The sequence below is a fragment of the Lepisosteus oculatus genome, chromosome 21, assembly GCF_040954835.1.
Source record: "Lepisosteus oculatus isolate fLepOcu1 chromosome 21, fLepOcu1.hap2, whole genome shotgun sequence".
Classification (NCBI taxonomy): Eukaryota; Metazoa; Chordata; class Actinopteri; order Semionotiformes; family Lepisosteidae; genus Lepisosteus; species Lepisosteus oculatus.
In genome coordinates, this window is record NC_090716.1 from 12,795,887 (window position 1) to 12,812,526 (window position 16,640).

A 16,640-nucleotide genomic window follows, 5' to 3' on the forward strand; every position below is an offset into this window, starting at 1 on the left:
TGAACAGAGAGGTTGCTGGGGATGTCCTCAGCTGCTACGGGTGGAGAGCCTGCTGCTCGGGTTCCGTCTCGGAGCAGAGAACACCGTTTTGCTCAAGGTGCCCCCCCACCTCCTCCCCTCTAATCCGACTGATGAGCTTTCTTGCCACCACAACCGCCTCTGTTTTTTGTTTTGAAGTGATTCTTCAGTGCTTCTGTAATTTCCAACCTTTCTTTCAGAGACCTGGATTCTCTCTCTGATTTTTTTTTCTGAAAAAATGCTCATCGGTCTAATCTCCGAGATCTACTTCCAGTTTTATTTATCGAAGCGCAGTGTTTTCATTGGTGTGCTTTTTTTAAAACTATTTTAAACTGCTCACTTGAGTGCATGCACATCACATGTAGAATGGATGCGGAAAAGGAGAATGATAAGGTGAACAAATATGGAGGAAAAAGACAAAAACTGGAGAAGGTAGTTACGTTTTTGTCTTTTTATGTTATGTTTTTGACCAGTTTGCACTATGTAGGGTGTAACTGGTGTTATTTACCAATAGAGATATTTCAGTAATGCAATAGAGAGTGGATGTCCCTGCCTCACCATTTGCATAATTCTGCTGGATCTAGAAGCAGAAAGGGAAATGAGAGAAAATGAAAAATGGTGCCCTTTGTTTCCATACAGAAAGTTTAGATTTTATAGAGGAGTCCATATCTTTAGTTTCTTTTCCCTGAGTACCTACTGAATGATATTTCAGTTTATCAGAGATGTCATATAATAAACTTTTAACTGCAAAAATGATCTTCCACACTTTTAGAAAGTTTGGATTTTGTTTTATATTTGTTTCACAGCAGGCACCAAATAAAGCTGGTGGAAGGACTGACTGCAAAGCCAAACGGAAATCTAAACATTTTCATTTTAGAATGGATTTGATTTTTCTGAGTAAATTGGATAAAAAAATGTTTCTCTACTTAATTTAAAAAAATGCCAGATACAAGATTAATGCTTTTGGATGTGAAGATATAAGGTTTAAATCCATATCAACATCATGACATCTAGTCTGACAACAAAGAGGTAGCCAGAGTGTATGATGAAGTTAAAGCCCTTGAAGTGTCATTTATTTCACTGCTGTGATTTTACAACTGTCCATTTCTGGCTGTGTCTTTGGTCTAGAATTATGTGATAGGAAAGCAAATGATTCCCCTGCTTTCAGCATCTGGCCAAGTCGCACGAGCACTTGAGTGTGCATTGATTACAGTGTTACAGGCCTGTGAGACCCACAGTGATTTTACTGCCTCTCTCCCCGTAATCTGTGGGAAAACTGAAGTCAGTGCCGCACTTCCAGTTGGTCCTTGGACAGGATAGGCTTTTCTACAGGGAGTCTCGTCGTCATCTGAGACCAATTATTCAGCTGCTTCCGACGAGTTGTGGCCATGAAAAGGTTGTCATGTGTCCGCTGCTCCAGATCTCCATTTCCTAAAGAGTGGTGAAGAACAGTGAACGAGGCCTTCTCATCATTTAGCTTAGCTCGGGGCCACAACACAGTGCCTTAACAGGTCCAGGAAAACAAGTGTTTAAGACCTGGCAGACATGTAACCATTCTGTAAGAGGTTTCTCTTAACTGTTGTTGCTAACTTTCTGAAGTCAGTTGTCTTATAGGTGTCCTCATGTGGTTCTCACTAACTAGGCCTATTTAAGTCTCTTCTGAGGTTAGGGCAAGGTGTTATGCCTGAAGTTGAATGTGTTACAGTTCTCAATTAGAAGGAAACAAGGATCAATAAAATATCATTAGTTGGAATTAATGTTATTTTTCTTTAATTGCTTCCTTACCCTTTATCCCATGTGCCCTTAGGCAAATTAACACTTTGGTCACCTCACTCAGGGGAGTGCAACTGTGCCGATTCAGTTCCTGACGTGCTTACCACTAGATGGCAACATTTTTCTTTGTTGGCTTCTTTCTTTTCACCTTGGCCTCTGGATCTTCTTTCTGGTTTGTTTTGCATGAATTGAGCTTCTCAACAAACAAAAGGACAGCATATTGTCCCTGTCCTCTGTAGAAGTGGCACTTTTCACAGTGCATCCTGGTCTATAAGTCATATTAAAGTGAAACCTGCCAAATCAGTAGCTTCCATCTTGGTAAACACATGCTTCATTTTTCATACAAAGCTGTAGAGTATTGAACAATAAATTGTATTATTCTAATTCTTTAGAATGTTAACTGTCTCTTTCTTGTTTTTACAGAAAAGGGGAGTTAATCTCTACTGTCCCAAGTTTTTTTTTATTGTTGAAAGTGGTAGTTTTTTACATAATTAGGTAAACTTGAAATAAATACACTTCCTGTGACTTTGTGGTCTTACCTTTTCAAAATGACCTTTCAGTCATCCCCCATGTTCATAGAATACACTAAAGTTAGATATTGATCTGTGTACAAGCCTTCTTTTGTTTTATGTACAGCCATAGACTGGCGATATATAACTGCTTTTGTTGCAGTTTCAGTCATGGTCTATTACTGTGGTCTGAATTTAACTTTTGACAGGGTATTGTTATGCTAGAACAGAAAAGATGAGAGGAGTCTGTTTGTTTGGATGCTGGTAATCTGTTTGGTAGTTAGCAGTTAATTGATCCAAGGATATCATCCAGTCAGCAGCATGGCTGGAAAGCTTGTTTCATACTCCCATAGCCGTTTACATGAAGAAGTGCGACCTGTTCTCCGCTTCTGCGTAGTCCCCAGGTTTGCCCTCAGGTGTGTGTTTCGCCATACATTCAGGAGAAAACGGATGGGATAACGGTGTCAGTAGTTTGGGGGATTTTGATTATTTGTATCAGGTCCCCTCATAGTCTTGTTTTCAAAACTGTTCCTTCAACCTGTCAGTGTAGGACGTTTTTGCTTCAGCAAGGTATATTTCAGGTTGCACTTCTTTTGACATATCCCATAGTAGGTATATTAATGTACAGTTCTTCTTTTCCCGCATTAAACATCTCTTTGAGTCAGTGCACTCAGTTTCGCTGCTGTCAAAGAGTAAAAAATCAAATGGTTTTTAATATTGAAGCTGAAATGTAGAGTTCAGTGGCCCATGAGTGAGCGTACCTACAGTTGTACACTTACAGTTAACTGTGTTCTATATACAGTATATGTTGTTTTGTTAATCAAGTTTTAATTTCTTGACTTTCTGATTTGAATGAGAATCACTCCCTGGGTAATTAGGCCAACAGCAAAGCATTTTCACCCACCGGTATGGTGTAGCAGAGTCGGCCAGTCACAGTGACCCCTGAGTCTCCAGGCTGTCTGGTTTACTTCTATTTTGATTTATACACTATTGTCATCTCTCAGGCCAGTGACCAGCTATGCGAAAGCTCCAGGAGGATGTGACGTCTCAAAAGCCTCCTAAAAGCACAAATCGAGACGGTCTTGCTCGCTGGCCCATCCTAGTTATTACATCTGTACTGTAGGAAGTCATCAGCTAATCGGCTTCGCTCTATCATGGCACGCGCTACAGTGAAAGACCAGGACCGCAGGTTGCTGCAGTGCATCAGGGCATCACTGTTTAGATGCCTTAAATCAGTTACATTTGCTTCCGTCAAAAACACGGAGCTCCTTTCTCACATCCATCACAGATTGAAATGCTTAGCTGGCCTACTTTCATGAAAGGAGGGGCTGAAAAACATGTTTATCTCAATCATAAAGCAGCAGCTATTGTTGATTGGCCAGGCAGGTCATTACCTTTTAAAGACAGGTTGTAATCTCGTTATAGTACAGTTTCATACTTGAAGGATGATTTTAACAGCAATAACAGGAAGTCATTCCTCCTTAATGTTTGATCTTTTCACAGTACGCAAGGATTGGTATTAGAGCTCAACTGAAGCACGAAAGAAAGGAAATAGCTCTGAACAGAACATAAATAAAATAAAATAGATCTGTGCTGCTGGCATCCTGTTTACATTTAACAAACAGAGGCGCTCACCCCCTGTGACACTGTAATTCCTGGTCATGCCAACAGACGTGAGGAACAGCTGGTGTTCAAACCCACGTTTTAAATAATGCTTTTATTTTTCAGGTTTGAGGGTGCTTTTTTTTTAACAGCAGGCATATTAATTTCACAATACAATTTCAGAAACGTAGTTCCAGAGTTTTAGGAAACAGTATCATTATATAGTGCTGAGACCCAACAGTAGTGCAGTGTGTGAAGGACTGCAGGTGCAGTAGGGAATTGAGTCTGCTTGCACTCCCATGATACACAAAGCAGTAGACAACAGTGGGACTCAATTAGACTGCTGCTGAGATTTACGGCAGTGTTGCCAATCCTGTATTAAGAAGAGACGAATTACTCATGGCATTTATTGCACTGCAATATGCAAGTTTGGTTTGACATTTTATGTAAACGTTACCATTGGGTTCTTTCTTGTGTTTCTTTTTTTGCCTGCATAAGAGAAACTTCCAGGTTCTCAAGATAAAAGGTGCTGTAAAGATTTCAGCAATGCGCTGCATTTTGCTACAGGATACGGTGCTTCGTGGACCTCGACAAAGGCTGGTATTCAGTGTCCCGTTTCCTTCAAGGTTAACACAGAACAGGGAATCCTGCTTTTTTATTTTAAACAATTTTTGTTTCGACAGTGATATTTGTGGTAGGTCCAACATGTCCATGTGATCCAACAAAACAGAACCACAACAACTAAAATGATAGATTAGTCAAAGCAAGTATATGGGTCTTTTATGTTATGAGCCAGCAAAGCCCAAAGCATTATAGTCAGCTTCTTAAAATGTTACATGACTGATTTTGATACATGTTTGTAACATTACCCCCCTCTCCTTCTGGCTAGTTCATTGACTCCTCTGTTTTTCTTTTAACAAGTGTGATTCAGTGCCAGCCAGTGTTTTAGAAAAGCCGAAACTTCGTCTATCCTTATGGAAATGACTCCTGCTTTTGGGAGCAAGGAGACTGGCCTGAGGCTGGCCCCACAGAGGTAATGTGAAACTGTTTTATTTTATTTCATTTTTCCCCTCAACAAACCACTTTTTCCTTGGCATTGGGATTCATTAGAGTGGTTCCGGGAATAAAAGAAAAATTCCCTCCTCCCAAAAAATATGATTTTTAAGAGCTTAGCCAGAGAGAGTGACTGGTGAATCATGTCCTAACGTGTCTTGGGCAGTTGGTTATGACAGCTGGGTCACATATTAGCACAAAGGAAATGTGTTGTTGCACTCAGCTGGCCAGCTCGGAAAGACAAGGGCATTGGCTCAAATCAGTTCACGCAGGCAAGATACTTTGCTGTTGTGACAGAGGGGCCTATTTTTCCACTGCAAATTGCACTTAAGGAAGTAGTGGATCTTGAAAGAGCCCCGGGTCTTTTGGACATTTTAAAAATGACTAATTTTGTTTTATACTTTAACATCACAGATGCTGCTGAATAAATCTCAAAACACTCTGTATGGAGATACGTAGCATGCACGCACTTCAGTTTTATTCGCAAGTTTGGATGTATAAAATGAGAACTCAAGTAATTCTGTACTTAATAGAGAAAGCAAAGAGGTCACAGTTTAGTCAAATAAGGGTGCAAGTACTCTGCTAAACAGCAATGGAACATTGAGTAATAACAGTCTGTTAATGTAATATGTGGTTATGTAGCAAACAAAATATTTTAAAAGGTTTTTCAAGGATTCTATTTGTAATAGTATAATCAACATCTAGGGTTAAAATATCAGTATGCTTTCAATGGCTTTATAAAGGAGGATCATGCTTTTATGTTCTGGGTAATGCAGTTTGTTCACATTAAGGGAGAAATTAAATTGTGATCTCTGTCCCTTTAAATGGAAGGCGCTTACAAAAAAATAAATTTCTTCGCACTTGATTAAGTATAATTGCTGGAATGGAGTGGGTAGGGTTGGGAGATATGAAGCATTTGATGCTGGCCAAATATCTGTGGTTTTTCGTACATCAATAGTCAGCACAAGTCTGGATCTCGAGGAGAAAAGGGCCTCCCAGTGTGGCCGGCAGGGACTGCTGTTCACAGGCATGTTTCTGCATTTCCTCTTTCTCTGTTCAGTAATTAAATTGGTAATAGTGTGCAAACACGACGCAAAAAAAAAATATTTCCGACAGCACTTTCTGCTATCGGGCCTGCTCTCAGCTTTTAAGGGATCCACTGTATCAGTTTGTGATGTTCCAAGTTTAAAAATCCAGATCATGTATTAAGAACAGCTGTCCTTTTGTGCTTAAAAGAGAAAACGAATACCAGTGCCGTTCTTTAGTGGAGTCTTGCACCTCTCCATTGGGCCGCTGCAGTAGAACGATGGTTACAGTGTGCATATCCTTTGGCCTTGGCTGTGTACGTCCTAACAGCTACAGTGTACAGCTGAAGAAGTCATCTCTATGTCAGTCGAAAGTGTTGCCAGCAGCTCAAGGTTGAACTACCCTGTGGCTGCATTAGGGCAGTGTTGGTTGTCAAAGTGGAATTTGCCCTGATCCTAATTGTTTTAATCCAGAGCAGCAGTTTCCTTCTCATCCAGTGCCAGCCACTCCTCAAGTTGTCAGGTTGTTTCTTTTGCTGTTTAAACACCTCCCTCCTTTTGGACGCCATTCTGCAATTGATTATTTTCCCTGACTTGAGTGCGTTAAGCCGTGTCGACGTACGTGGGGGATCAAACAAATGACCCGAAGTCACTCCTGGCAGTTCTTGAACCCGTTCACCCTGAGACGTTCTGAACAGAAATCCTCAGTTCAAATGAGGAAACTTTTCAGGTGAATAAGATTTCGTTTCGTTCCTAGTAGTCCAGGCCGAAGCTGCCCCCTTTGCCAGCATGTGCCTGGAAGCTGGAGGAAACCCACGTGAGCTCCACCCAGAGCGCACCCCAGTCTGGAGGTCTGCCCAGGGCCCAGGAGCTGTGAGGCAGCATCGCCACTGTGCCATCCATCTGCTACTGCCAGGGAATATAAACAGAAGAAAGAACGCCTTTGGTAATCTGTACAGCTGCTTTTAAAAAGGTTACATAGTAATGTTATGGTTAGACCTGAAATCTCTAATGGCTGCGTAAGTGACAGCTGATGTACCAGAATTTAATTACTTTCTTCTCTCAGATGGCAGATTTTGAGTATTCACTTACTGTCACATGTTTTTTTTTTTTAAATGGAACTCCTCCAGATTTATGCAGCTTGGCATCTCCCTTTCTTTTTGAATAAAATGAAAAAATAAAGAGCTTTGCTGTAGGAAAAGAAACACCCTCAAAACGAGTGAAACTAGTGGATTCGTTGGGCTTTTCTGTTGTCTTTCCATGCCACCAATGCAGATAAGACTCCTTCAGTCACTGCATGCATTACACGTGTGACATATGCTGTTTGTTTCTGCTCCATTTTGAGTTCAGCAGTTTGTTGTATATATACAATGATGTGAAAAAGTAAGTACACCCTCTTAAGATTCCATGGTTGTACATATTAAGACATCTCTGACCTTCACCTGTCCTCATCAAATCCTCACAGTAGATGAGTCTAACCTTGTGTGACAAATAACATAACACATTTTTCTTGCCAGTATTTATTAAACAAAAAAATCAGCCAACATTCAGAAGCCTTGTTTGAAAAAGTAGTGCACCTTTGATTCAGTAACGTGTGTAATCCTCTTTAACAGCAATGACTTGAGGTAAATGTTTCCTGTAAGAGTTTATCAGTCTCTCACATCTCCTGGGAGGAATTTTGGCCCATTCCTCCTTACATAACTGCTTTAACTTGGTGATGTTTGAGGGCTTTTGTTATACAGATCTCTCGTTAGGTTCTGCCACATTATCTCAATTGGGTTGAGGCCTAGAATCTATCGTGGCCATTCAAAAATCCTGATCCTTATCTTCTTCAGGCATTCAGTCGTAGATTTAGTGGTGTGTTTTGCATCATTGTCCTGTTGCATGATCCACTTTTGGCTGCACTTTAGCTGTTGGACAGATGTTCTCACGTTTTCCTCTAGAATGTGCTGGAATAGAGAGGAATTCATGGTGCAATCAATGACTGTGAGGTGTTGGGTCCTCCAGCTGACTCAATTCACCACCCCTCCACCATCATGCTTGACAGTTGGTATGAAGGTCTTGTGGTGATACGCATTGTGTGGTCTGCACTGAACATGTCCTTTTGCATTACGGACAGACAACTCCACTTTGGACTCATCTGTCCAGAGAAGTCTTGTGGTTCATTCAACTGTTGTTTTGCAAACCTGAGCCATGAAGCAATGGTCGTTGTGGAGAGAGAGGGTTTCCTCCTGGCTACCGTTCCTCAAAAGCTTTCTACCCTTCCTAATGGTACAATCATGATCTTTAACATTTAGCGTATTAACAGAGGCCTGTAGATCCCTGGATGAAGCTTTGGTGTTCTTTGCAAACTCTAGGAGAATCATATAGTCTGATCTTGGGGCGAATTTGTTGGGACGCCCACTCCTGGGTAGATTGGCAACCATCCTGAACTTTTTCCATTTGTAAATTATCCTTCTCACTGTGGAATTATGGAGTTCATATTGTTTAAAAAAGGTTTATAACCCTTCCCAGATTGATGTGCACCAACGGTTCTCTCTCTGAGAACATCACAGATATCTCTAGACCTAGGTATGATGTATTACCACAAACCTGAATGCTCCAGACCAAACTGACTGTTTCTTCTTTTATTTAATTTGAGATACAATATTGTCCGAACAAAACTCTTTTTATCATATTGTTAAGAATGCCTTCAGTACTCATTACTACTAATTCAGTAGTATTTTTTTCAGTTCTCTTAATGTTCAGAACAAATGAACCCTGTAAGGGCAGACATCTGCCACTTTGTTCCTGGGTCCGAGTAAGACTGCTGGTTTTTGCACACTATATTTTGTGTAGGACTATGCTACTGGAATATACTGTGACCACCAACGTTACTGCACTTGCAATAAAACTGAGTCCGAATCCAGGTTTCCAAAGCAGAGAGGGGGGAAAGAGGCTGGGATTCACTCAATAATAACATTTCCACTTCATATTTACTCTTCTTTTTAGCTTTTGCGCTTGCTGAGAAGAAAATATCATCGCATTTAATGAGACGTACCTATGCGTAAGGAACCAGTGGACTAACACAAGTACTAGTATTGTTGAAGAAACCCAGACTGTTACGGCAGAACCTCATGCCAGAAAAACAGGGAACAGGACTGTGTGAAATACAACCCTTCTGCTTGGCTTTAAAGCAAGGGGGGAGCTTCTACAAATCTACAACGATGCAAAAATTACTAGATATTAAGAGCACTCTGCTGAAATCATGATCTGTGCGTCGAAAGAAAAAAAACATTTTCCTCATGCCACAAAAGGACAGGTTAATATTCGCATAAGCATTCTGTAAAACTGTGCAAATTGAGTACACAAATATAATAAGACAAGTCCTTTCCACATGAATTAGAATGCTGCTCTTGTTTTTGTTAACGCCAAAAGAATTTGTTGATGCATCGAAATGTTATTTTGACTTTTAATGTTGACACAGTGCCTTAATCTTAACTATGAACCATATGATCTGCATCATATACTAATCTCTGTCATGTGTTTATAGACTGCGCAAAAATATATTATTGCAGATTTTAACATGAAAGAAGTTGCTGCAGTTCATTGTAGATTTTTGCTTGTTTTTTAGCTTGGGGCTGGGGGGAACACGGAACAACTGAAGTTTATTGCGGGGCAGAGCCAGGCCCTGTTCTCCGCTGTTGTGTAGCTTCACTATCAAGACGCCGGTTTTAGTAGTCACTTCTCTGTGTCCGCGCACTTGGCTCGGCTCTTTGTTTAAAGTGTGAGGTTTCGTGTTCCGAGAAGTGGAGTTAAAGCAACACTTGTAGGTCTCAGAGGTACTTGTGTTGTTCTAGGCGCTTCTTTCAGCAGCATATAGGGAACAGCAAGACGGGGCCGTTCGCGAGGCCAGCCACAGGAATTCCTGGAAATCTTCTGTGGCGGGGGGGGACGCTGCTTTTCATTAATGGAGATTCGGAGTGAAATCTTCATTGTTGTTTCTAGAAAACAAAGGCCCCAGAAAGGAAAGTGCAAGTGCTCGCTCGCTCGCCCTGCGCGGCTGGAGGACATCCAGGCAGTGTTCGGCCCTGTGTTTATCGTGGTCTGACTAGTTGGGGGCGTACAAAGGAAAGCAGTTCACAATCAGAAATTCGGATCTTAAAATGTATTCTTTTCCTCACGTGTCAATGTTGAAACTAGCCACACAGGTTTCCATTGTCACCCCGTGGCTTTGTTGCTTTGTGCAACACCGATTAGCTTCCCCCTGTACACTTCCTAGCAGGTGAATTGGGAAAACTGTAGAAGCTGCTTTGTCATCTTTATCATAACAAAGGAGAATTAACCCAGTGTCAGCAACTGACCTGTAATAATGATTGAGTATTTACTAATAATATTCAGATTCCCATATTTATCCATTTTGAGCATTAGAGTGAGTTAAATTTGGTCATTTATAAGTGTTATGCATTTCTAAAGTGTTGCCTGCGATCTCTAAACTGAAGCATTGCCACTGCTTTTAATGTATCAGTGTGTTTGCAATATCATGGAAAACAGAAACAGCAGTGTCAAAAATCTTGGGAATATCTTCTGGCAAAACGTTCTGTGTGTATTTCCTTCGCTTTCCTTGAATACAGTTTTTTTTTTGTTTCCAATCAAAGTAGGTTCTCTTAGAAGAAGGAAAAACGAGCTTCTGTGAGCTTGACATTTCTCAGTGTTGTTTTTCCATAGTGTTTTAGTGCGACTAGTAGATATTGGAGGCAGTTTATTGGTGTTTCCATTTAACACTGGCATTCTTGAAGGATCCTTGGAGGGGTCTTTCCTTCCCCTCTTTTTCTTCTTGTCCCTCACTGGGTCAAAAAATGCCTTGTACTGTACCTGCAGAGCCAAAAGGAACAGTGGCAATACTGAACTTATTGAACCTGCCTCAGTGTTACGCTGAGGCAGCTTGGTGATGTTGGGGACTAAATAATAGGTACCGCCTTCAGCCTTTGAATAAATGAAGACCTGACCATTAGCTACACTCTAAAAAAAAGGAGCAATTATCACAAAACCTTCACAGGATTGAGGGAGTTTATATCCCTCCTTCTGAAACAGACGAGTATCCTTTAAAACGATTAGAACCAAGGATAGTACTCCGTTATCATGACTGTTTGCGTGCCTTGGCTTATACACAAGACCTTTCTAAATTGAAGCACACAGCAGGTCTGGACATGATGTTGTTGTTAATAGCGTTTGGCTGCAGTCCATCTGTTGCAGCCGTTCCCACTCAATCTTACTACTGCTTACAGGCTTTTGGTCAGTGTTCGGAGATACAGAGTGAACAAGATTCAGGGCCCCTTTGTCCTGTAATTTGAGAGTTTCTATCTGAATTTGTATCTCACATCTATCTGCCACGTACCAGTGTAGCTTTGTCTATTCAGCAGTCTAAATTGCATTTTGAGTTTGCATAAATAAAATATATGTAGTGTCTTAAGTAACACTGAACACTCTCTCAGAACATGGCTGTGGGCATGACAAAATCAGCTTTGTCAGAGTTTGCAAACTATTTTAAAAGCAAAATATTTGATTATGAGTATATTTTCAGCTCATTTTCTTGTATGCTGTGTTTATTGTGAGTGAATCATACATATTGAACTAGAATTCTAAAAAAGTCCCCTTTTACAACTTTATTTAATGTGGCTATGTGGGAAATTCAGGATTTAGATTTGATTTAATTGAGCATATCATATATGGTTTTGAGTTTATTTTTTATGGACTTCATATGAAGCCCTTTCAGAAGGTTTACCAGCTGGAGTGCAGGGGTGCATCTCAAGAAGGGTAGGTACCAGGTGGTGATTAGGGCATTAAACAACACTGACTATAACATAGGGACCTCCTGTCAAGTGACTAGGCTCTCAGAGTGACGGTGTTCTTGATATTCACGTTGGCCCAACTTGTTATTTGATGGTGGTTACTGAAGTTCGTTTTTTTATATTTTAAGGCTCAGCAGCAGACATTCCAGTTCCCTGATATCTTCCCTGAGAAGGACAAGACGGCTGAGCCGGGTTCTGTGGAGGATTTTCAGGACAAGTTTATGGAGGACGAGAAGCAGAGACAGAAGGCAGACCCCAGGCGAGGGGGGGTGACAGAGTGGTTTGGCTTTTAAGGATGGGTAACCCCTTTTCTGCAGTACAAGAAAATCAAGTCAGACTGTGACTGGAGTCTTACGTGCGCCAGGAGGACATTTCTAATTGTTAAACTCAACAGCTCTATTCTGATGTCTAGGCCCCTACGACATGAAACAACTGCCTGTTAATTTACCTTCACAAACCTCTGATTCACCTCAGCTGCCCCACAGCGGAACTGGACTCTGTTTTGTCACCCGCAGTCAGCATATCAACAGCTCCATCTTTGCAGCAGACAGCCCCTGAGTGTTTATAAAGCCACTCCCTTTTTATTTGTGTACATGTGTGAGAAACATAAGCTGAGGTCAGGCTACAGATGATCTAAGGTCATCTTTTTTATTTTCCACTGAGCTCTGTTTAGGTAATTAGACACCTTCTCACACAATAAGGTCAGCAATTAAAAAGTTCAATGGAAATGTTGAGCACTGAATGCCATTATACAGTAGTACCATTTTTACCTCTACAGAGGACGGCCTGTGCCTTCTGACTGTGAAAGCCCATTATGTTTATGAAATCGGTAATAAGGCCATCTCAGGTTCCTTTTTTGTTCACTCCAGCCCTCTCAGGTACAACACTAAGAGATATTTGTTGTGCGGCAGTGGTTCTTCAGCTGTATGAGCCCTGAATTCTTCCTGTTTGGTGGTTGTGCAGCTGTGCAGTTGTTGGAGTCTGAAATGGAAGCACTGACAGTTTAAGGGGCTATTATGTACTGTGGCCTGATACACAGTTCACATGAGTTATGAAACCAAGCTGGGGTAGTGACGGTGAACAGAATGTTAGTGCAAAACTTTAAAAATTATAGAATTAAATCTACTTGTGACCTTGGTCTATCTGTAGTAATCGCAGATTTCAAATTGCAAAAGGTGAAAGTACAGGTTTTTCTTTGCTCAGGAGAGAAATTATATGTAATTTAATCAATTTTAATCAAAGGGACCTATTACACATGAGAATAATATGCTGTAGGGTCAGTGAAATTATTTTAATAGAACCCATTATATAATTTAATTTGAAATATAAATTCATTTGTATTCATAGATGGTCCTTTCCTAGTAAATTGAAACATCTATGCACTAGATTAAACTTCTAACAGGTGCTTAGAAGATAGCTACCATTAGAAATAACAAAGAGAGAAACTTGTACACAACTAGTTATGCAAACATCAGTGTACTGACGTTCTGGTCTGTATCATACCAAAACATTATTTTACTACCAAGAGCATAACTGCAAAAGAGCAGCACATGAAAGACCTTATTTTTCCTCATTTAATGCAATACCAATACGTTCATTACAACCATACCATATCTTGTCATTTAGGCTTTTTTTTTGTACTGCCATGTTTTACTCCTTAACCAGTTTCTCTACATACATACGTGACGTAAAGGAGACCAATTAAACCAAAACTAGAAAGTGAATGAGAAACTACATTAATGCTATCTAGTGACCTCTGTGAGTCACTTAAAGCAAATTCCTTCAGTATTCCTCTTAGTGTTGATGATGCTTGGTATTTCTGTAAAGGTCTCACAATCATGGCTGTGTCAGTGTGATTAATTTTATAATAATCTTGATACAGATAAAAATTGGTTGTTTTGATAACTGCTTAAAAAGATTTTTAAGTAAACACATTTTACCAGACATTATTTTTATTTGTTCCCTTCTGGTTCCTGTCTGGTATTTTGTTGCTTTTGTAGTTGAGTGTATAATAAAGATTGTAATCTCTCGTGCTGTGACCTCAGTTCAAAGTATCATTGTGGAATCATTTCATATTTTGGAATGTTTTGAGAATGTGTATGTTTTCACTTGTGCAGTCCATAAACTGCCCTTGTTTGAGATTGTGAAACAGCTTTGTGAAATATTTGTCGTGTTAACTCCTCATTACAGAGTACTCATTGCTCATTTTCTGCTTCATTGTTTAGACTTGGATGTGCAGATTTTTTTCAGCTGAAAGTGTCAGAAGAGTAATACACAGAAATTAGTTTGGGGAGAAAAAAAAACAACATATGTAAGACATTTCTTTCAAAGTTACAAGTCACACCAATAAAATGCAGAGTGTTGTTATCCTGTGCATTTGTGTATATAATGTCGTAACTTTAATATCATTCACACTTTACAAAGTTCATTTCTTGACTATAGAAAGTGCTGTAAGTCTATTTGGAAAATACAGCAATCATATATCTTCATATGAATATGCACTTCTGAAATGGTCAGTTTTGAATTGGCATTCTTCTAAGTTATGAAATGAGCTGATACCCATCACAGTTATTGATACTTAACTCATGTCAATACCATCTTCAGTGCAGCCAAAGATCTGTAGTCATCACTATGAAGTCAATCTGTGGTCTACTAGCCTTTAAACACGTGACTGGTGGGGTGCAGGCGGGCTGATTGAGCATTGCGTTGGGTCAAGATCTGTAGATGGTGAACCCCAGAGCACATGTCCTGACATGTCTTTCCTTCTGGACCTCAGGGATGTCAAATTTAGTCTCTGGAAGCATCCAAGATTTTGGGATATCCCAGCAGCACAGGGTAAACTTGGCAGCTGTAATGGAAGGTTACTAATAGTACACAAAGCCATATGAGAAGAACCTGGACTCCTCGTCATTAGTAATAAATGGTTTCTAACCTGGCCTCAATCCTCCATCTTGTACTTGTGCCAAGTGTAGTGGATTGTGGACAGCTGTTTGTTTTTTTTATAACAGTACGTTGCTTTTCCAACTGAGATGCTGGGTTTCTCTGGAAGTCAGTAGGGATAAGGTAATCTTAAAAGATCCAAAAAACAATTTCCTTTTGAAAGGCTAAATAATTTGAAATATATGTAGTTTGAGTGTGCTGGCGGTTCTGTTCAATTATGTTGAATGTTTTCATTATGATGGACACTTACTGCAAATCTTGTTGCTTAACACTCTTAACACGTAGCATAATTGAACTGGGAACATTGCGGGTTTCTGTTTTTTGTTCAGGGGTACGCTGGATCATAAGGGCTGGAGTGCGAAAAGCTTTATTACCTTTTGAGAAAAAAGAAGCCAAAATTAAACATTCTTGTGTTCAAGCTGACTTCAAAACTAATGATGGTTTAAGTCCTTGTCATCTGGCAACTCAACTGGTTTTTGGTTTTACAGGGCAGTACAGAAGTAAGCAAATATTGATATCACTGTTCACTGTTCCTTGCCAGGAACTCTGGACCCCTGGATTGCTATAAACCAATTTGATTTAAAATGTAAACCTGTCTTATAAGAAAGCCTGGAGAAAGAAAGGAAACCAAGCTAAATTGTTCCTCACGGACCCCCCATGAAAGTTGGGAAATCTTGGGCAGTGTTTGCCAAGCAACAAACCTCCCCCAATACCAATAAAAAACCTTTAAGCACAATGTGTTCAGTCTTCTTTGGCTAAACAGCTGGCAAAGATTTCCTTGTTTGTTAACAGAATGTTCTCCCACCCTATCAGAGACTATGCCGACCTTTTCAACTGGAATGCTAAGGTGGCTTAGATCCTGTCCAAAATGTCAGCCCTTCAGAGGTGCATGTTTACCCTGAAGCCAGATAGATGGCACAAGCTAAAGTTCTTTTATAGACAAAGTCCACAGGACAGGATCAAGACACCATGAAAGCTGCACTCATGGCATAGATATATGGCATCTATAAAGAATGGGCCATGCTGGCCTCTGGGCACAGGACTGAGGAGGACGAGATGGTTAAAATAAGACTGACATGCCTGCTACTCCTACTTTGAGATGTACAAGTGATGTTTTAGTGGAAGAAGACTGAATATTTTAACAAACCCTTCTATCCTTTGTTCCATTTCAAAGCTTCTTTTGTGTGTTTAGTATTTTTAAGAAGCCCTTTACCATCCAGCCTGTCAGTGATGAGTTTAGACCCTTCTGTGGCGCATGAGGGGAGAGTGATTAAAGGTGTACCAGTTAAATGGCCAGGGATGCAGCAGAGAGTGAAGTGAAACTGCACTGGGAAATGGTTGTTTACTTAGTGTATACTTCGTTGTGTGTTTCTGGCCGAAAACTGTATAATATTTTAAAATGTATAAAATAAACTTAAAGTGTTTCTTTTCGTTGTTTTCTAGCATGGAATAAGCCTTTACTTGTTCCTTTGCAGCCTGTTCATGCTGAGCCAGCTACCCACCTACTGCCTACTGTACCAACGAAAAGTTGGCGGCCTTATTTTTGCTTTAGAGAATTTTTTTGTTTGTTTTATTTTATTTTTTTATTCAAAAATGTTCAAAATACCAATTTATCAAAGTGTTGCAATGCTAAACGCGATTGCGGGTTTATGTTCGGGGCTTGTGGCCAGACAAGCGTGGCAATAGCCGATGAATCAGGCCAGTGGTGAGCTCCAGGACCAGATAAAAGCAAGAAGCTAGAGGAGGCAGCAAACTGAGTTGCAGAGTTCTGTCATCATGATTGCGGGAGGCTAATTTGAAATGCTTTCTCAATTTGTAAGGCACCTGTGCACAGCACTGGCCGAGCACCACGATTCAGGGATTGCTGGTTTGAGTCCAGTGTCACCAGC

The 16,640-nt window shown here is 40.3% G+C and overlaps 1 protein-coding gene across 2 annotated transcripts in view; it reads left to right on the forward strand.

Moving 5' to 3' along the window:
• The window catches only part of mrpl23 (mitochondrial ribosomal protein L23), a 157,017-nt gene that overhangs the window by 13,930 nt on the left and 126,447 nt on the right, over positions 1-16,640 (forward strand). Inside the window, exon 5 of one of the 2 annotated variants that reach the window (XM_006642454.3) lies at positions 11,940-14,185. The exons of the other annotated variant lie outside the window; for it this stretch is intronic. Within the exon in view, the coding sequence (XP_006642517.2) occupies positions 11,940-12,104 (165 nt within the window). The 3' untranslated portion in view covers positions 12,105-14,185. Of the gene's footprint in view, positions 1-11,939; positions 14,186-16,640 lie in introns of those variants that run through there. 2 annotated transcript variants of the gene reach the window in all.